The sequence below is a fragment of the Mycteria americana genome, chromosome 7 (assembly GCF_035582795.1).
Source record: "Mycteria americana isolate JAX WOST 10 ecotype Jacksonville Zoo and Gardens chromosome 7, USCA_MyAme_1.0, whole genome shotgun sequence".
Classification (NCBI taxonomy): Eukaryota; Metazoa; Chordata; class Aves; order Ciconiiformes; family Ciconiidae; genus Mycteria; species Mycteria americana.
Window position 1 is genome coordinate 18,428,811 of NC_134371.1, and position 20,201 is coordinate 18,449,011.

At 37.3% G+C, this 20,201-nt stretch overlaps 1 protein-coding gene and 1 long non-coding RNA gene across 8 annotated transcripts in view; one reads left to right on the top strand and one right to left on the bottom strand.

Annotated features, from left to right (window-relative positions):
- TFDP2 (transcription factor Dp-2) overlaps window positions 1–20,201 on the top strand; it is a 64,518-nt gene that overhangs the window by 34,093 nt on the left and 10,224 nt on the right. For 6 of the 7 annotated variants that reach the window (XM_075507246.1, XM_075507245.1, XM_075507247.1 and 3 more), the window contains 7 exons: window positions 2,012–2,133; window positions 4,690–4,737; window positions 6,096–6,258; window positions 6,813–6,959; window positions 9,340–9,408; window positions 11,081–11,232; window positions 15,654–15,820. In XM_075507246.1, the coding sequence (XP_075363361.1) occupies window positions 2,012–2,133; window positions 4,690–4,737; window positions 6,096–6,258; window positions 6,813–6,959; window positions 9,340–9,408; window positions 11,081–11,232; window positions 15,654–15,820 (868 nt within the window). The remainder of the gene's footprint in view (window positions 1–2,011; window positions 2,134–4,689; window positions 4,738–6,095; window positions 6,259–6,812; window positions 6,960–9,339; window positions 9,409–11,080; window positions 11,233–15,653; window positions 15,821–20,201) is intronic. The other variant, XM_075507248.1, reaches the window with a different exon arrangement.
- LOC142412303 (uncharacterized) lies at window positions 2,117–5,404 on the bottom strand. The gene is made up of 3 exons (XR_012776455.1): window positions 5,095–5,404; window positions 4,777–4,948; window positions 2,117–4,047 (listed from the first exon to the last, which is right to left on the bottom strand). It is a non-coding gene; the product is annotated as an uncharacterized LOC142412303 (long non-coding RNA).

Consider the following 20,201-nt stretch of genomic DNA (forward strand, 5'->3'; position numbering starts at 1 on the left):
CTGAAAATACTCAGTGTAGCATTTTTTGTGAAAGCAAACATTCAACAGTAAATTTAAAAGTGACACTGAAATATCACCGATTTGTGTACCCGTGACATCTGTGTCCCTGCATCCAAGAACTTGCAGCTGTAAGGACAAGCTGCAGAGAGGTGGGTTTTCGTCCTTGTGCGACTACCGCCTGCCAGTGCCCATCCACCAGGGCGCTGCCCGAGCGCGGGCCGCCGTGGGAGGGTCTGCCCAGGGAGCGTGTGCCGCCGGTGTCCCTCTCCAGCAGGTGGCACCAAGGGACGGAAGGACACGGGACGAGTCGGTCTTGGCAGCACCCGCACGTGATCTCCTCACCTCCGTTTATTGTAGTGGTCGTCACACGAAAGTTATGAGGAGATGGGACATAAAATACTCTTTTATGACACATTTGATCTGTGATTTGCAAGACATCAGTAGAGCAATGTGAAACCGCAGAGAGGGTGGAAGGTGGTGAAATGCGTTTCAGTATGCAACATACTTAAAATCTTTTCTCCCTGGCATGTGTCTGCCATATGCTGGCAGAACCATGTGCTTACTGCAAATAAACGCTATTTATAGTCTTGCAAGAAATGGATATAAAAAGTTACTGGATTGGATCGATGTTTAATTGAAATATTGCATTGCTGATTCTCACCTACATGCTGGTGTTACACCAGTGCTGAACTTAAGCAAGCTTTTAAAAATTAATCATTCTATCACAAAATGTTTCTGACTTTAAGCCAATGTAGCAGTAAGTTGATAGAAGTTGATACCTTTCTTGTGCCTGCACACAGTGTGTAAAGCAGCCAGCCAGGGATCTTTTGTTCTCCAGTATCAACCAGTAAATATCTAACTTGTACCTGTGTTTTGGTTTTCCTAAATTTCTGTTTTCACTTGTTTTTGTCAAGCTATCTGCTTGCAAAAATAAATGAGATTAAATTTAGGTCTTTAAGATAAAAAATACATAACATAATCACGGTGTGGTGTCAGGAGGGATGTGAAGTAATGCTCAGTGAGCTAAGGAAATGGGAAATTCTTCAGATACCATTTTTTCTACTTGTTTAAACAACATTGATGGATACCAAACAAAGTATCTGCCTTATACTTACATGGGTGTTGGGTAAGTTAAGTAGTAAAGGAAACTACAAAGTTTAATATAGTAGGTACTCAAAATATCACTAACAAATGGAGTAAAGTAAAATAAAGTTTAAAAAAGCAAAATAAGGTATATGAGTAAAAAGCATTGTCCAAGAAGCTTTGGTCTGAATCTTACCATACTGGAATCAAAACAATTTAACATGTGTTTTATTTTAAAGATTAGCTAATTAATACTGTTTCATTTTTAAATACTATCTACATTCTTCTAGTGACCTACTTTAAAGAATGAACTTAGATGTGATTTAAAAGTTGAGACCAGGTGTCTTAGTGTTAACAACCATTGTACATACAATTACACTGGGTTTTAATAAATGTAAATTCTATCTATACTGTACAGACTTTACATTTAATTCCATAGGTACAATCTTGTATTGTTAGCTTGCTGGAATGCCTTGAGATCTTGTGAATGCTAGAAACTCCAGGTAATACTTTGCCTGCAGCTCTTTGGTACTAAAGACAGACAATTGCAAGAGACAAATCCATTGGAAAGGAGGTTTTATTGATTGCAGCGCTCAAGAAATTGCCTAGACGTACTCTCAAAGAAACAATTAGATGTATATAGGTACAGATCCTATCTGCCATACCTAGTAATTATTTCTACTTGTCTAGATCTTGTCCATATGAATAATACAGTAATATGGTACAATTAGTAGAAAACTTAACAGCATTGTAATTACTTTCATGTATGAAGATCTTCTGATGATATCTCTTCTGTATATTTTGACTGCAGCTTGCGTCTGGTACTGAATTATTATTTTTTTTCTTACTACCACACTCAGTATGAATTTTGGGCTGTGGTAACCTCTGTTTTCTTGAGAGATGTGTTTTTTATTTCTAAATTTCACAGATCATAAGCACATCACAAAGACTGACCAATTCAGGAAGTGTTCTGATTGGGAGTCCATACAACCCAGCTCCAACGATGGTCACACAGACACACATAACGGAAGCTTCTGGCTGGGTCCCAGGGTAAGAATTTTGTTTTATTTAAAGATATTTGAGGATCTGTTCTGATTTTTTCCTTTATTTATACTGTTGTATCTACATATTGGCTTACGGCTTCTAGCTCTTGCACAACTAAAAGGAGTATGCTCTTTAGCCTATTATGCACTTTTGACGTCTGGAGCATGTGAACACGGAAGTACAAGCACCAGTCACTTCACCGTCTTTTTTAATTCTGTTTTATGGCAGTGTCTGTTTCTTTGTGAAAATGGAGAGTCACAAATTCATGAGTCCTGTTAAAAGAAGCCTTTATTTTTTTTTTCCATAAGTTCATGGTATATCCAAGTAGCTTTGCTGTTGAGCATATCAGCAGGTGCCAACGGGGGGAGAGACTGTCAAAAACACTTCAAGGTAAAGCTGTCATGGAAAATTTTTAATGTAATCAATGTTGTATTTTTATTACTATTTGACAGTAGCAATACATTTTCATGGGGTTCTGAGGTACTCCAGAGTAACATGACTATCTTTATTTCTTCTAAGGAAATCTGGTCTTTACAGTATTTTGTGATTTTTTTTTATTTTTTTTTTTTTTTAAATACCGGTACTGCTGAGCTTATCTGTCTCAAGACAGACGTAGTGCTTTGCCTCTGAAAATTAAAAAGTAATTTATTTCCTTATCTGGGTTAATTTTTCTAAACAGGTGATGAATGTCAGTAGTAGCTTTCCAGCTTTAGAGGTGGGAAAATGGAGCATCTGGGACATGGCAGAAATGAGAGTATAATGTTTGTACCTTGACTTTCTTCATTCTATTCTGTAAGCAAGGACTGTCATAGGCTTGTACTTCCCAGTCACTATATTCCCACCACAGAGTCAATAAACTGCATGCCTGGCTGAGCAGTTCTTAAGCTTGATTTTTTTGCTGAGTATGTGTTTATCTCCTCAAATACCTTTTGAATCCACTTAGTTCTGATTTTATTTGAAAAAGGAGTTGTCAAAGATTACTTTGTTTCTGCAAATTTTGTGAAATGTGGAGGCCAGGCAGAAGTTCTGTCAGTACCCAGAGGAGGGAAAAGCTAATGTCCGTGCACCACTTGCTAAAACAGAGAATCAATGCCCATTAGCTTTCTTAAGCTTCATCCAAACCCAGGTGATGGAATTCCCAGAGAGAATCTGGGAATTCTGAAGCTGCAGTGCATCAACCACCACCAGCAAGGAGAAGCACCATCCTTCTGTTTGTATACTGTCAAAATCTAGGCACAGTATTTCCAATGAGCCTAACTATTGTTTCGCCGATAAAAAGGAGCAAGATGTTCTCCAGACTGGGCGGTCAGTATTGATCCCTGCAGAAGTCCATACGTCATATTTTCAGCTGAAGAACAGAGGTGAGGAAGGGTCTGTGGTATTGCTGAACCTAAGCGGTGAGCCCTTGCTGAAGACGATTCCAGAGGATTGCAAGTCCTTGCTCCTTGCTTTACCCATTGATTACTCCTCATCACAGATTCCAAATTGTTTCCAAAATCAAATGAGACAAGAGCATACTCATTCTCAGGACTCCATACAACCTCTCTCAGCCTGGCTTACAGACCAGGGGACAGTTCTCCAGCCACTGCCATTCCAGCCCCCACCCCAGCTCTGCTGCATTCAGACCCCCATTTGCGCAGTGTGAGCAGTTAAGCACCATGGACAGGGATTGCCCAAGACAAAATTCCCGCTGTTGCTGCTGAGGAAGACATCTGCTGATGGGTTCTGGATCGCACGACCAAATATATGCAGGCTTTCATGGCACAGATCTTCAAATCCATCGTTTTTGTTCGGCTCCCTTCATAACATTGTCAGGTTTTTAGCTGTGTAAGTATCTGCTGTGAGCCCTGGTTTTGTAACTGCAGGGTAACAATGTGAAGTAATTTACCGATGGTTCTCAACCAATGTGCATTGTATCAGCTGCAAGAATAAAAGACAGGTTTGGAATACAACTTCTGAAGTCTGCTTGCTGTAGCTAATAAGCAGAACGATAAGGAAACCAGCAATGATTGGTGACTGCTACTCCTGTGCAAAATTCATGTCAACTACTTCTTCAGACTATCTCTTGTCAGCTCTATGCATCAGCTCTAATATGAACTTGTTTAGTGTATTACCTTGTTTTTTCTTTAAAGATACCAAAACATTCAATGTCCTGAAAATACAGGATATATCTTATGTGCTGTTTAAAGGCATTTTGCTTCCACATGGAGGAATTTTAAATGGGAATTTTCAAAGGAGCCCAGCTTCTCCTTTTTGATGGGATTTGGTTATCTGGCTCACATCAGCACTTCCTACAGTTCCAGATGAAGTGAATTCCCTAAAATCATACAGGCAAAGCATGGTAAAATTGGGAACAGAACTTGTCTGGCAATGAGCTCAGACAACCTCCAAAGTCCTAACCACCTTCTCTCAAATTTTGTCAAGCTGTGTGTGTGCTATTTTCCCCTTTCAGTAAAAATGTAACAGCATACATTAGTACCCAGCCAGGCCCCAAATGCATTGATTTTGTTGGTCTAAATACAGAATGTTATTTTCATCTAAGTTTGAATTATCTTTTCTTAGGGACAGAAAGCGGACTCGAGAATTTATAGAATCAGATTTTTCAGAAAGGTGAGTATTATTGAACATGTATAACGTATACGGTCATACCTGTTTTACTTCTTCAGATCTGCCCTTCAGAGAGATGGGTGTCCAGTTCGCACTTTCAGCAGTTTTCACTCCTCCACGTAAAAGCTATGTTGTATGTTACTCCTTGTAGTTATAATTCATTACTCTTTGCTTTATCACTTCCTGATAAATACATTTGCTGTTACAGATGATACTGGGAGTTGTGAAAAACAAACACAACACATCTTCAGAAACAGGATTGTTCTAGTTTTCAACGTGACAAATACTTGTAAACAGATGATCTTTTCCTTTGCTTCCAAAACTTCTTTGAATGCATTCAAGGTGGTTTTATTTGTTTACCTGTCAGGGGTTACTCCAATTGAATAACTGCGTAGGGATTAGAGTGCTGGGTTTTTTAAAATCTTCTGGTGTTCCTTTCCACTCTTTCTTTTCTTCTGTCCTTCTTTCCAGTGTTCTGTTTTCTTAAATAGATTCAAAATTTTGAAAAGCATTCTTGTATTTTAATGTTTTCCTTAACTTGTTACTGTTGACAGAACTAGGCCTTTTTCTGTAAAATAATAGAGCTCCCCGAAACATATTATCAAACCAACTTGTACAACTGTAATTAAAAAAAAAAAAGCAACACAGCTGAGCTTTTGAAAGGCTTCTCTTGAAATAATGCATCCAAATCCAGCTTGTGTGATAAAACCAATTGCTCCTGTTTTTTCCGTTACCATTATCTAAGCTCTTGCTTTTCTGGAGGAAGAAAGTGAATGGAAAATAACCCTGAGAGTTGCCAGTTATTAATTTGGCACCATAAAAACCAATGAATATGTGCTTACTCTCCACAAAAGAGATTATTGTATCTCAGCCTTAACTATGATGGCACAGATATTAAACTTGGTTGTTAGGAGAATTAAGGTATCTTCTGCTCTATTGTAAATAGGGATGTCTGAGCCTTTCTATTTTAAGCACAAACATGAGAGTTCCCTGTAAATCATCTGGCTTCCAGGCACATAAACACCGTGTGAGGTTTTCCCGTTTTTTTTGGTTGCTCTTTTGTGAAACTACCTGGAGATGAATTACAAATCCATTTTTTTAAGCATCTGCCCAGTAGCATGTGTTCAAATACTATCAATGTAGAAATCACCAAGAAAGGGCAAAGGGCTCCAGTGTACTTTTTTGCTAATTTGTAAGAAACAAGAAACTGATTCAAAGAGAGCAGAACAGTTTTATTTTTCATTTAGGTAGTACATAATGTCATGAGTCCTGATTCCTGTTGCAAAAGCTAGATATTTGCTGTGTAACAAAGTAGCTTATTAACATTCAATGTATTAAAATAATTACTTTTATCCTTCCAGTAAAAGAAGCAAAAAAGGAGATAAAAATGGGAAGGGTCTGAGGCATTTTTCAATGAAAGTATGTGAAAAAGTTCAACGTAAAGGAACAACTTCATACAATGAAGTCGCTGATGAGCTGGTTTCAGAATTCACAAATTCTAACAGCCACCTAGCTACAGATTCGGTAAGCAAATATGAGTTGAAATTTGTTATACCATTACAAAATTGTCTGGTTTATAATGAAATTCTGTCCCTTCTGTTTCTGCACTGTCCTGCCACACTCCATACTTTCCTTCACTTACTTAACTACTTCCCAAATATAAAGACTTACCCTCTGAAATTTAAAAATACAGAATTAAAATGAAGAATTGAACTCCCTCTAAATTATGAACAAAATAGAGAAGTCTGCCAAAAGAATTATCTTTTAAAAAAGGCTACTCTGGTACCCACCATATGTGGTCTTGTCAGGCTTTTCAACTGTAACAGGCTTGCCACGATGGGAATTTGCTGCACAGAGGCTTCAGGCTTCACGCAGGTCTGAAACTTCCGTTTGCAACCAAACATGCTCATGTGGTATCCAGGTAGTAGCACAGATGAAGGCATCATGTTTTAATACCACTCTAACTTGAACTGCCATTTTGACTTTTTATCTTCTACATATCTCTATGAAGGATGTGTTCAATCTTGTTTTCCTTTTTGAATTCTTTTGTTGTAATTAATGCTGCATTGTTTTCTTAGCAGGCTTATGATCAGAAAAATATTAGACGGAGAGTTTACGATGCCCTTAATGTCCTGATGGCAATGAACATAATTTCAAAGGAGAAGAAGGAAATCAGATGGATCGGCCTTCCTACAAACTCAGCTCAGGAATGTCAGAATCTAGAGGTAAAGTGAGGTAGATGGGAAATTCTGGATAGTTCACAGGTTGTGATAATAGAGCTGCTCTACTTTAGAAGAGGTTTTTTTTTCTCAGTTTGAACCGAACTGGTTTTGATTCCTGCACACTATGAAAATACAACTTCTGATATTTGAATAAACCGAAAGGATATGTTTATGTATGCTTAGTTTGGTTTTATTTAGTATACACTACATGAAGTTTAAAAAAAAACTGCTTACTTTACAAAAATGGACATTGATTAAATCAAGGATTACTTTTAAGATTAAAGTCTGTAGTAGCCTGAATTAACCAGAAGAAAGTCGAAAGAATTTATCATGCAGTTATGCTTACAAAATGGTATGCATTTGAAAGAAGACCAATTTTCTATTAATGTCTGTACTTGGATATGCCATTCAAAGGAAATTAAATTGAAAAATAATTCCTGCTAGGATGTCAAATACTAGTTGTGAACTGGCAGGGGAAAAAACATGAAGTTTCACTTACTGGTTATTTCCATTATTTTTCCAGCAGGCTAAGAGTTACCATGTTTTTGCAGGGATGCCAGAATTTATATGCACAAATGTTGCTTGTCCTTCAGGCCAAATGCTCTATAAATAAAAACCACAAGTTGCTCTATTTACTGCAGAGTGCTGTAATGACTGTCTGTAAATACATCTTAATATGTATTATACTTGTGATACTTGTGATATTAAATATCTTTAAAGGTGGGTGGGGTGCCTCTCCAGTACAGAACAAATTTTTTTGTGCAGGTTCATTTACATCAATTGTCTTTCTAGATGTGATGAGAAAAAAGCTTTTACTATCCTTGTCTGTTACAGCAACTTGCAAAATACATCCACCAAAGGAGTATGCATATGCTTAATCATTATACTCCAGGATTCTCTTTTTTTTTTAAATTACAGATAAATCTACATTATACATGCATTCATGTGAATGCATTATCTTCAGTATAGGTTATTGTTACAAATACAGAACTTGAATTTCATTGTGTCATCTACAGTGATCATATGCTATTCAGTCTAATTACATATGCACAAAATGGAAGCCAGGCATATTTTCTTAAAATGTTGCTTCCTATGATATAATAGAAAAGAATAGAAAATAAAGCTGCATTTTCATGGTGTGAAAATCAGAATTAATTTTGCTTTTAAAGCTGTATAAAGTGCCACCTCTTTTTACAGTGTAATTCCATAATAAGATTACCAGTACAAAAATGAGAAATCAGTACAAAAAAGCTTGTTATATGGAAACCATGTCTAAATTTTATCTGTACTGTTTATTGGGTTTAAGAGTTACGTATTTGTCCCAGCAAAGTCATCTACTGTGCTCTGAAGGAAGCATTTTAAACGAAGCGCGTGTAGGGGGAACCACCACAAAGCAACGTTGTAAATAAAATTGGGGGTTTAGGCCAGCTAAATTTTAAAAGACTGCATCATTTAGTTTCAGTGGTTGAATGAAAAGGTAATTTAAGAGTTTAATATTTTTGGGAGCAGTGATACAGTGCTGGCACCAACAGGATGATGAGGAAAAATACCTTTTAAACATGATGACTACTGTCCAATTCTTTAGTGTTGCCCTAGAACACTATTTAAAATACTGTTGGTTGTATCTGCAGTGTCAGTAGGCATCCAGTACTATTGCTGTCCCAAACACTGCATAATCTAGGTTGAAGATAGCTTTGCCCCGTAAACTGGCATTAACAGAACTGTTGCCAGAAGTGGATTCTGTGCTCACATAGAAAATGTTACCGCTACCCCCTTTTTGTTGCTGAAATCTTGTTAGTTTAATCAAGTCTCAAACGAGTAGTCCAAACAAAAAGTGGAGGTCACTGGAAAGATGCAGGTGATGATCCTGAGCCCAGTCTCCACACATTTACGTCTAGTACCTTGCAGCCAGGAGGACGGTGGAAGGGATGTGCGCAATTCCAAAAGAGTGGAGGGCAGGAGGAAAAAAAAAACACTCCAAAGCACCCCTTAATTTGGTGCTAATCAGCACTCAGTGCACAATACAAAAGAGGAGGAATGGGTGGGGAAGTAATACAGTTTCTTGTAATAACTGATTCTTTATGGAAGTTAAAATTGTTGACAAATAAATTACAGTTTGTCAAACCTGCTTTATGGAGAAACTCGTGTGACTATGTGATTAGTCTGTTTGAAAAAGAACATATATGGCAAACGGGTAGGGCCAAAAAGACTTGTGCAATTTACTTACAGTGCCGTGGAACTCACCACCGTTTACAAAGAAAGTATGGATTTTTGTAATGGTGCTAGCACACTGATGTAGCTCTAAAGCCTGTTCAGTTTGGCACAATGGAACAGACAAGGTAACTAAGTAATTATCTTGATGCATTTACATTTATATTTTAAGATAGAAAAACAGAAGCGGATTGAAAGGATAAAACAGAAGCGAGCCCAACTACAAGAACTGCTGCTGCAGGTATATTTAATGTTAATTATTTTTTCTATAAATGAAATTATCAAGTGCCAAGCCGACATGTTAGAACTTAGGAAGTTCTTTCTAGATTTATTTAGCAGCTATGAATGATACACTAGGGAGGAGTTTCACGCTTGTGACTTTTCTGGATTCTAGTAGGGGGACCTCTTACCCTCACTTTCTGGTTCATTTTTACCTATTGTAAAACAGCATGCTGCATCTGTGTGCCACAAGCTTTTGCAAGTGTTCTGCTGAAGCTTTGTCAACATTAACGGGAATGGGAACAACTCATGAGTCCCCTTTGTTGACTCCAAGTCTCCCCAGAGTTACCTTCTATGAGTAGTTCTTAACCAGAAATTTTCTCTTTGATTCTAGGCTATGAAATTTACAACTGAACTTGTGTAAATATATACAGAGTTGTTTTGGGGGAGATACACATTTCTGGATCCTAAGAATGGAAGGCTGGCAAATCCAGCTCTTTTACATTCTGACATGCACCTTTGAGATGACTTGAGTTTTGGCTTTTATATATTTCAAATGCATCTTTGCTTATAAAGTAACATTTTATAAATACAGTTATGAGCATTCTTAAGTGTTTTGGTCAGTGCAGACTTTGAGTAATTTAAATGCAATCAAACTTTTTTATGAGGTTACAGGCAATAAGGCTATATTTTTTTTCCTGGTGTAACTATATTGATACAATTTTCATGTAATTAGATCTGCACTGAAACTTTTAAATATCTGATGCTTCTCCTTTTTTTCATCACCAAAAACTGTTTCTCTGCTTAGGGCACAATTCTGATTCTATCTGTCTGACCTAATACATTGGCAGCTTCTTTAAGAGTAACATGAAATTATCCTGGTGAAAATAAGGCAACTCGGACCCTCTTAACTATTAGTCTGAAAATGACAGAGTTGCACTCCCTTACTATCCACAACTGTCATTATTTCCTTGATTATGTTGTCATTGTCAAATGGTTTACCAGTCCTTTGGGATTCTGTCTGTCTATCTTCCCCTTAAGTGGAATAAATAGTGCCTCAACGTGGGTAAGTACACTGACTTCCAATCCCTCAAATAACATTTCCTAAAAACATACATTTTCATACATATGCAGTCAGATATAAGAATTCAGTAGAGAGCGAGTGGTGTCACAAACGGCACCTGTTTAAAAACTTTCAGAGGAGAATTTCAAAACTAACTCTTTTGAGAGAGAAAAGAGGGTGATGGATGAGAAGGGGAAGAGAATATGGATCATGGCAAATGGGGGAATGCTGTAATTTCTGTTAACTCTTGTTTCAGTGCAACTAGCTCCTAGTCTGAGGTAATTATGCATATAAAATAACAGAGAAGACCTCTGACTCCAGTGCCTTTTCAAAAGGAATGGGGAAACATTCTCCACCAAGCTTTATTGCTCCTTTCTTCTTTCTTTTCTAGGGATTGTGAGGGGGGCATAGCCTTTAGTATATGTGTGAAAAATGTGTGTTTAACTTCTGTTCCTGGTGAGTTTCACTAGTGCAAAGAGGAAGTCAGGCTGCAACTTACTTTTTGACAGAAAATTACTGGAGGTATTGAGAGTTGGTAAATAAGAGCAATGAAGTTAGTTCCACTTTCTGGAAACACTGATGTCTTCTCTTTTATTGTCAGTGATCATTTTTTCTTTCTTTCTTTCTACAGCAAATAGCATTCAAAAACTTGGTACAAAGAAATCAGCAAAATGAACAACAAAATCAAGGCCCTCCAGCTTTGAACTCAACAATACAGCTGCCTTTCTTAATAGTCAACACTAGCAAAAGAACAGTTATAGACTGCAGCATATCAAGTGATAAGTGAGTGTTTATGGAAGCAATTTTTAGAATTTTATTTTCTTTGTGGACTGGAATTTTTCTTTGAACAAATGAGAGAAATTTTTCTAGTTTACTAAAAGTAATTATGTATTTAAATTTGCTGCTGTCACTTCAGGGGGGTGTTTTGGGTTGGTTTTTTTTTTTTAATATTTAATGCAACCGCAGTAGTAATAGGAATAAGTTTGTCAACACTGCTTTACAACCAGTAGTTAAAACAGGGTGACTTTCACTGTTGTAAAAGGCACTTCAGACTGCCACTTCAAAGAGCATTCACTGCACAGGAGAAATAACAGAATGAAATTATATACTAGGACAGCACTAGCTTTTAATGAAGCCATGTGGTAGTGCTTCTGAATTCTTATTCCTAATATGCCATAAATGTATTTAGTCAGAAACACAAGGTGATCCATGTAACACAAAAGTAACATCCTAGAGGTGATAATAACAACTTTGAAAGTGTCTTTTAATAGCAAAAAGGTTGCACCTAGCTCTTTGAAGGAAAAAAAGGAAGTAAATTATATAGAAATTTGAAATATTGTCTTTGTAAGCAAACCGCTATAGTGGCACGCTTATATTAATCTGAAAATCTTCCACTTACATACTTCTCGGTGCTTATGCTCTTCATCCTATGAAAATAGGGCTGCAAGTATGAGGTTAATCAGATCACAACTAGTTCAGTAGCTGAAAATATCTGGCTGGCTTTGCTTTAATACTGTAGATTACAGATTTCACTCTGTGGTATACAAATCCCATACTGAACTTCAAGTCAATTAACATACAGCAAAAATAGACAGTCTCTAGTAACCTAGGGACCAACATGCAAAAAAGCAATACTATTAAAAGTTGAATTTTTGTAGAAAATAGGACTGAAGTCCAATACATTCTGTGACAAAAGATTTGGAATCCTCCCATCAGCACTGCAGTTCAGCAGGTTGGGAATTTTAGGATCAATATTGATTTAGCTTAACTATGCCCTTATTTTATAGGTATACAATACAGTTGCACTTTTAAGCAGTGCTCTGTATTTAGGTTTGAAGTCATTAAAAAATTGAACGATTTCATACTGAAACTTCAGAACTCCTGCTTTGAAGTTGTCAGAGATGAAACTGGCATTTGGGATCTAGAGAAGTGTAACATGCTTCTGCAATCTCAAACTGCAAGAAAACACTACTACTAAAAATGAGCACACCAAAATTATTTAAGTTGTTGATATTTCAGTTTATATAACCCAGCTTCAATATTACTGTCATCTGGAGATCATTAAGTGTACAACCCAAATTAAACAAGCTTTCCACTGTGGCGGTTATTTGTGCAACTGATTAGTGGCAGCAGCAGTATGTAGATAAACAGTGCCAGAAACTGCTAGTGTTTAAACCACTGTTACACTGCTAAATAAGGCAGTTGGCAAAAGTGGTCACTCAGTTTGGAGAATTCAAATTCTGTAGTTTATTGGAGACTATTTGCGCTGCCTAACCCCATTACGGGTCAACTTGAGTGCTTGCCCTTCACTTGGTTTCAACCTCAGTTAATAACCCACTGTTGTAACGGGCTTCCATTTTCCTTTCTTCTCCCAAGTAACATTTCTATAAAGCATTGGTTGGTCAGTATTTATGATGCAACAGCAGGTGATGTTAGAAAGTCCAACGAACAGATAAGCTCACAGCATTAGCTACTCAAAATTGTATTTACAGAGGATCTTCCAAAAGAAAATAATTGCTTGGAAAAATGGTACATATAAGGGGGATTTAGCATCATGGGGAACATAAGTTTGTGTCTTCTAAGTTTTTTCCTATGCAAGAACAGGCTTTATCTAGCCAAAACAGAATTAAATTTCTCACATGTAAAATAAAGAGGTTATTGGGCAAGTTTTGTTTAGAGTTTGAGAAGGCGGACTGGTGCCAAGCAGCATACTGAGAATGACATTTCTGAAGTTGGGAGTAAAGAAAAGCAGAGTCTTCAGATAAAAAGGAAGAAGTTAAAAATTATGTTGAAAAGATGAGGCACCTGAACAGGAAAAATTTATTTAGTGTATATGGTCCTTCTGTATAAATGCTGTAGGTCTTAGGGAAAAGGAAAAAAAAAAGGAACCAGAATACCTAATTTTAAACAAGCATTCAGACACAATAGATGTATCAGAAACTTGGAAAATTAGAACATCTCTAATAGGAAATGCAGATGATTTTGCCATTGCAGATACAATGCTACACATTAGAGGAACACGTAGGAAGTAGGCTCTTGTACCCTTAGAGAAGAAATTGCCTGCAAGAGCGGAAAATCCAGATTAAATTCATTGTTGGTCAAATTTGCACTTACCACGGGAAAGGGACAGGAACTGTACCCAAGCTTTGCATACTCAGTACTGGCCTCTAGGCCTTAACCCTGAATAGTAAGATGGTAGCCCAGTAGATCATTCTATGAGAAGAAAAGTTGATTTCTCAATAACGGCCAGAATAATGCTGGGAATTACTAGGAAAAACAGTAAGAAATACAATGTAAAACTAGGTACTTGTAGTGCTTTTATATCTGGAATACTATATGCTGTCTTGTTCTTGGAGAGTATAGCATAACCAGGAGGGAGACACAGGAGAGCATCAAGAATGCCTGAAGCTATGAAAAGGCTTTCACAGAAGGACTCTTTGGCCTAGAAAAGAGAGGACAGTGGATTTCCAGGTGTCTATAAAATCACAGATGACATGGGGAATGTGCATAGAGAACAGCTGTACACAGTTGCTTATTAAAGTTAAAATTAAGAGACATTAAGAGAAGATACCAGGTGACAGGTTCTAGAGAAAAAGAATGTAAGTGGTTTTGTAACAGTTAGTCTGCACAAATCATAGCATTTGATGTTGTTCATGCCAAAAGTTTACATAAGTTCAAAAAGGGGTCATGTCAAGTGCCTGAAAGAAAACCCTCAAATAGCTATTAACGGCAAAGGTAGAAGTGTAGGGACTTCCTATGTCAGAAGCTGCAGGTTGCTAGAAACTATACTGGAGGAATATTACTGTAAGTTTGTTTGTTTGGAAACTTGGGGGGGGGGGGGGGGGGGGAGGAGTTACGCTCCTTTCTAGCATCCAGCATTTGACCACAACACATGGGAGGAGAAATGCAGAGCTATCAATAAATACAGCCTTTAATCCTGTACCATAAAAGCTGAATTCAGTTATTACTTAGTTAACTACACAGCTTGGTGGTAGTAACTTGGTATGGCACTGGTCTCCCATCCCCTGTTTGTGTAAACATAGTTACATTACTTTAGCTGCACCAGTCTAGGTAGTAGGAATGCAATTGTACCAATTAAGGGTATAGTGACACGTCTTATTTTCCCTTATAATGTGGTTACGCTTAAATAAATACAGCTGCATAAACAATGGGTTTTACAAGTAATACCGTATGAGTCACAAAAGAAATGATGCCTGTAACTGACAGTTACACCTAGTACAAAGTCTGTAGATTTCTAGATGAAAATTTTGTGTATAGGCACAAAAGATGTAACTTTTCCAAACTTATTGGATCAGGTGTAAGAAAATGAGTATTAAAAAAAAAACCTGTCAAGAAAATCCACGTGACAAAAGCTTGGAGAGCTAACGGAAGACCCACCAGTGAATCATCTTTTAAAGATCGTACCTCATGGATGGGTTGCTTTTCTAGGGATAAAGGTTTTGTCAGCAGAAGATGAGGTACTGGGAACTAGCCTTATATTGTAATCCCTGGACCAGTGCTGTCCAGCCTTTTAATAGCCTGTGATCATAGCATAAGGCCAGTCTAGATGCCCCTGCTTTTCTTAAAGCTATATTAAGTTTATATCACTATTTCCACTTTTATATGGAATGAAAACCATTTTGAGAGTCCTGCAGCAGAAATGGTCAGTTGTGAACATACAGGACTGAACAGACTGCTTTGCTAGCTGCATCCAAATGCATCCAAAAAAGCGAAGTTATACCAAGGTAGATAGGCAGTTCACAGGAGGAGTGTTGCACACTAGAACAGAAAGTGGAATGTAAAAGAAGCAAAACCAAAATAGTTATTTTGGTGACAGGGCTGCAGGTGACCTTTAAAAGTATTGGATTCAGTACAAGTGAAGGTTCATGTTCAGTAAGGCCTCCCTCTTCCCCTTTGAATCTGCTTAATGAGGTAGAAAACTTTAGTCTTTCTTCCTGCAGTGGTGAAGTTACTTTAATTGAGAGAGTGCCATTTTAAACCCTGTAGGCACACCAGTCACAGAAGCAAAAGAGAAAAAGCATTTGCTGCACTTCCCCCCCGCCCCCCCCTTAAGGACCCTTTACAGATAATGAAGAATCTAGACACTTACCTCAGTGCATACCAAAAAAAAAAAGGAAAAACAGGCAAAAAAATCATAGCTGTGCTCTTTTCAAAACCATCTCACTTTGGCTTTTTACATGCAGATTTGAATACCTCTTTAATTTCGATAACACTTTTGAGATTCATGATGACACTGAGGTGCTGAAGAGAATGGGAATGTCCTTTGGGCTTGAGGCAGGCAAATGCTCAGCTGAGGACCTAAGAACTGCAAAATCCCTGGTGCCAAAAGCTTTAGAAGGCTACATCACAGGTAAGTTAGATGAGATTTTTAAAGGTTGTTCCTGATCAAATTTATAACATTAGTTAACTGAAGCAAATTTAGTGATATTAATGTACATAGGTATGTAACATTTGAGGTTACATGGGAGCTAGTAGGGTTGGTACATAAACGAGTTGTTTTACAGTTAATTTTGGAAAGTTTATCATAGTTGTCCTGTAAACTTAATTCACACTGATTTATAACAACAAACTTCTAAGTGAGCTGCCTTATGAAGAAATTATTTCTTAAATAACTAAATTGACACCAAGAACAGATTTTCATGGGTTAGTATTAATTTTGAATAACTGTGGATATCTGGAGTAGCAAACTGGAAGAAGGCAGCTCTTCCCAAGTTGAGGAGGAAAAGGAAAGAAAAAGAGCATCTTTAACTGGTTGAGTGTGATCCATATGTGACCGAGCTGCACTTGCACTTTACTTTGCCTGAGGTAGGTGAGCTCTGCTAAGAACTCTCCATATCTCCAGCCATGTAGACATGCACGATGTACCCTCAGTACATGGATGGTAGGCTCTCCTGTGTCCAGTCATTTCCCCACTTATTCAACATGTAAAACAGTGATACTTAGATAAAACACATGGCCAGCAGGTGCCATCTGAGAACAGAGCTTCTCTGAATAAAGCAAGAGGCTCCAAAGAGTTCCAGGACAGGTGTCCCATGCAGAGACTTTTACCTCCCCTAGTCATACTGTTTGAACAGTATGACTGTTCACTTAGTATGATGGTCACACTTAGACGCAAACCTAGATCTCCTTCAGTGTTGCATCATTGGACTAGAGCTGCTAAAATTTGTAATCACTTCCTTTAGTCATTGTCAGACTGCATTCTTCTTGCTCTGCCTAAAGCTTAAGCTTAGCCCAACTTTTTTCAAGTTTCTGGAGGTACTTCATCTATAAAGGAAGTGTTACCCAGTGAATTCCTGTATACAGACCTTGATTTTTGAGGAAAGAGGGAATAAAGCTATTGCCCTGACTTCTCTACTACCTAGGCTTTGGTCTTGTTTAAATTACAGTAGCATAAAACTCTGTCTTTCACACAGGGAGGTTGGAAACTTCAAACGTTTGACTTAATTTTTTTAAAACTTTCCTAAAGTTGATTCCCTTCTGTTGGCAACATTTAATCTTCATGTCAGGATCTCTTAAATGCAGGCTTTATATTAAAAATGCTATTTTGTTTTGCTAGGAAAAATATAGTTAAGTAGTCAGGAAGCTGAATGTGTGTGTTTGTATTCTTGATTTTATTATGTGAGAGAATTAAGAATGAAACAGTTTCTTAAAATTTGTGATGTCAAAACACTTCTGGATATAAATTAGAATTCAATTACATTCATTAAAATTAGTACATTTTAAATGGCTTAACATTTCAAACTACATCAAATGTGCTTATGTTTATCAACAATTGTTTGTGTTTTCCTGGTCCCCTTGTCCTGTGGGGTTTAAAACTAACATTTCATATTTTAATTTTGGTCAATTTTGAAATTATACACCAAGTCTTTATAAGGCTGCACTGCTGCCAAAAAGAGAAGTTGAAAGACATCTTGATTTGTTCCTTGCAGGCTCATTCAACTAAAAAATATTTACCACATGATTTACCACCAGTGTAAAAAAGGGGAAAGGAGCAGAACCCACATCTTTTAATATTGTTGCAGTCTTCAAGTTACTTAATTGCTCCCGTGTATTGAGGAGCAAACTAAAATTTCTATTTCATTTTAAACCTGCATTAATTTATCTTCAGAGAATAGGATTTCTTTACATTTGCAAAAAAACCTGTGTTGTTACACTATTTACTGAGCAAAACCAGCTTTTAAAGATTAAGCAATAAAATGACATGTCTAAACTAGCGATTAGTAGTTCATTTGAGTTTCCTTTGAAAAAAATTCAGTCACACCAATGTACTACTGGCAGGGTTTTTTATTGAAAGCATTAAAGGCAAAACAACCGTGATGTTCCTGTGCAAGTGAGAAATAATTAGTACTCTGTTTCAAAGGAACTAAACAGAAAAAAACAGCTTCTAAGATAGCATATTCTTAAAGAATGTTGTGATTAGGGTTATTTCTGTAGTAGCAGACCAGCAGCCAGAAACCTATCTAGAATTTTAATCGTAAGAAATGTATTGCTTTTATTTTTTACTCAAAATGCATTGAGGCAAGTAATGTACTTTTCAGACATGGGTTACATTCAGCTGTTTCAGCCTCTGAAAAAATTAGTCCAGAAGTATTGTTACTACAGCATGTACATTTATTTTAAAGGTTTTTTCTATCTGTTGCTTGCTACTTAATTCCACAACACAAACCTACAGTTAAGAGTATGAATTGCATAGTAGAGGTTTCTAATGGCAGTAACTGGAAAATAAGGGGAACAGATTTAAATGTTTTGCATAATGCTTTAAAAGCCAGCATTTGCCTGATGACATATTTTCGGTTAAGTATAACTTCCCATTTTAACCTTAGCAGTCTTTAGACATTGTTTCTTACACTGCAAGAGTGGTAAAATGGAAGGCTCATCACTGGTTTTCAGAATTCATGGTTACTTCCATAGCGCTCATGATGGCACTTTTAAGTACATTGGCTTCAATTACTACTATACAAGAAAAGCAAATCAAGGTCTCTTATTTATTCACTGAGTAAATTTATTACAATCAAGATCAAAGTTCTCCCACACTAGCTGACTCCATGAACTCAACTGCTGTAGAAACCAGTCCTGTTGTAATATGTCTAAGTAGGTAAGTCATTTCCTGTACAATGTTAGTTTGACCTTAGCCTGGTCATCTTTTTTTCAGATAATTACTGACTTCCAAACACTAACAATAGTTTGTATTGTAATGCTTGCTAATAGGACTGGAGAAACAGTTGGAAGAATCCAAGTCTAAACCAGTTCAATGAAAGATACTTAAGATTGACAAAAAAACTTGGACCATCTCAGCTTTAAAACAAAAAGTAACTTCTAGTTGCGTTAAACATGCCAAATAATTTGCTTGGAACTGCTGAACTGCTGTTGTGTGCATCAAAACCGTATTAGTGTATTTTCTTTGCCGGAGGATCATGTGTTTTAGCCATTCTTCAAGTGCCCTAATTTGATAAAAGTAGTGTCTTCTAGGTTTTCTATAGGTTTCATGATGTTTTAGCAAAAAAGTGTTGCTAAAATGTTTTTAATACGTATTTTAAGCACTACATTGGTATGATCCTCAGGTGTCAGACTGCAATTGAAATCAGCAGAAGCTAAGGCATATTAACACCATAAAGAAAAATATTATGTATATCTTAAATGATATTTGTAACACACTTTTCTGTTGCTTGATTGTCATAATTGATGCAGACTTCTAAAACTGACATGATTTGACCTTACTTTTTCTAGTTTCCCAAAAGGGAGCAAGAGTAGAGGGTACAGCAGCTTAACCATAACTTACAGTAAAAGTTAACACTGAAGTGTTGCTTTAGCTAAGTCAGTAATCCAGAAAAAGTGATGGACATACAACAGACTGCGCTACAACCACAATACTTGCCAGCTTCTTACTATGGAAGGAGCAACGTTATTTCTAGCACGACGCTTGCACCAGCTTAAGATGGCATCCCAGGGTCACGATCCTAATTATACATTGCTGCCCATTTCTTCATTTTGACACAGTTACTTTCCTTTGCCCTCTTCGTGAGCTGGTTCAGGGTACTAAACTGCAGGCTTTTTATCTGGCAGAGGAGTTTCTGACAATTTAGCATGTAGAACTATCTAGCTAAGGGCTCAAACCAGAACAGTTCAGGTGTAAAAGAGGGAGTGAGATTGCTGGATGAACAGAAAGATGCCACTGATTGAGACAAGCATAAACTCTTGTAGAACCATATCCAAAGTAACATCCTGTGCCTTTTAAGCCCTGCATATACTACGGGCAGTTAATGCAAAACCAAGGCCTGCCTTTGTCAGTTGAGTCCTCACTCCTAGAAAGGAGACTACATATTAAAAAAAGCAGGAAATAAAAATTCTGAGGCACTAATAGTTGTGGTAACACCATCCCACTTGTATGTATGCCACTAAAGCAGTGGGCAGAGTGGTGCAGTTTAGGACCTCTAGATTACAACACTTCTCTAGTTCTTCGCTGCATGAAGAAGTGCTCTGCCATCTACCTGCATAACAAGCCTTGACTGGAAAATGGGCTGGAGTTGGAACTGAATGAAAGAACATGTTCAGCTATCAACAATAATCCTATGCAGCACTTTTACTTTTGCATTAACTACTACAGGCTACTGAGGGTGTTCCTTTAGAGCCTTCTCATCTAAAGTACAAATATCTACCAAGTATATCTCCTGCAAGATATGCCTAGTTCATAATAAGGATGCCACTCTTAGATTGGACTGTACCACCTTGGG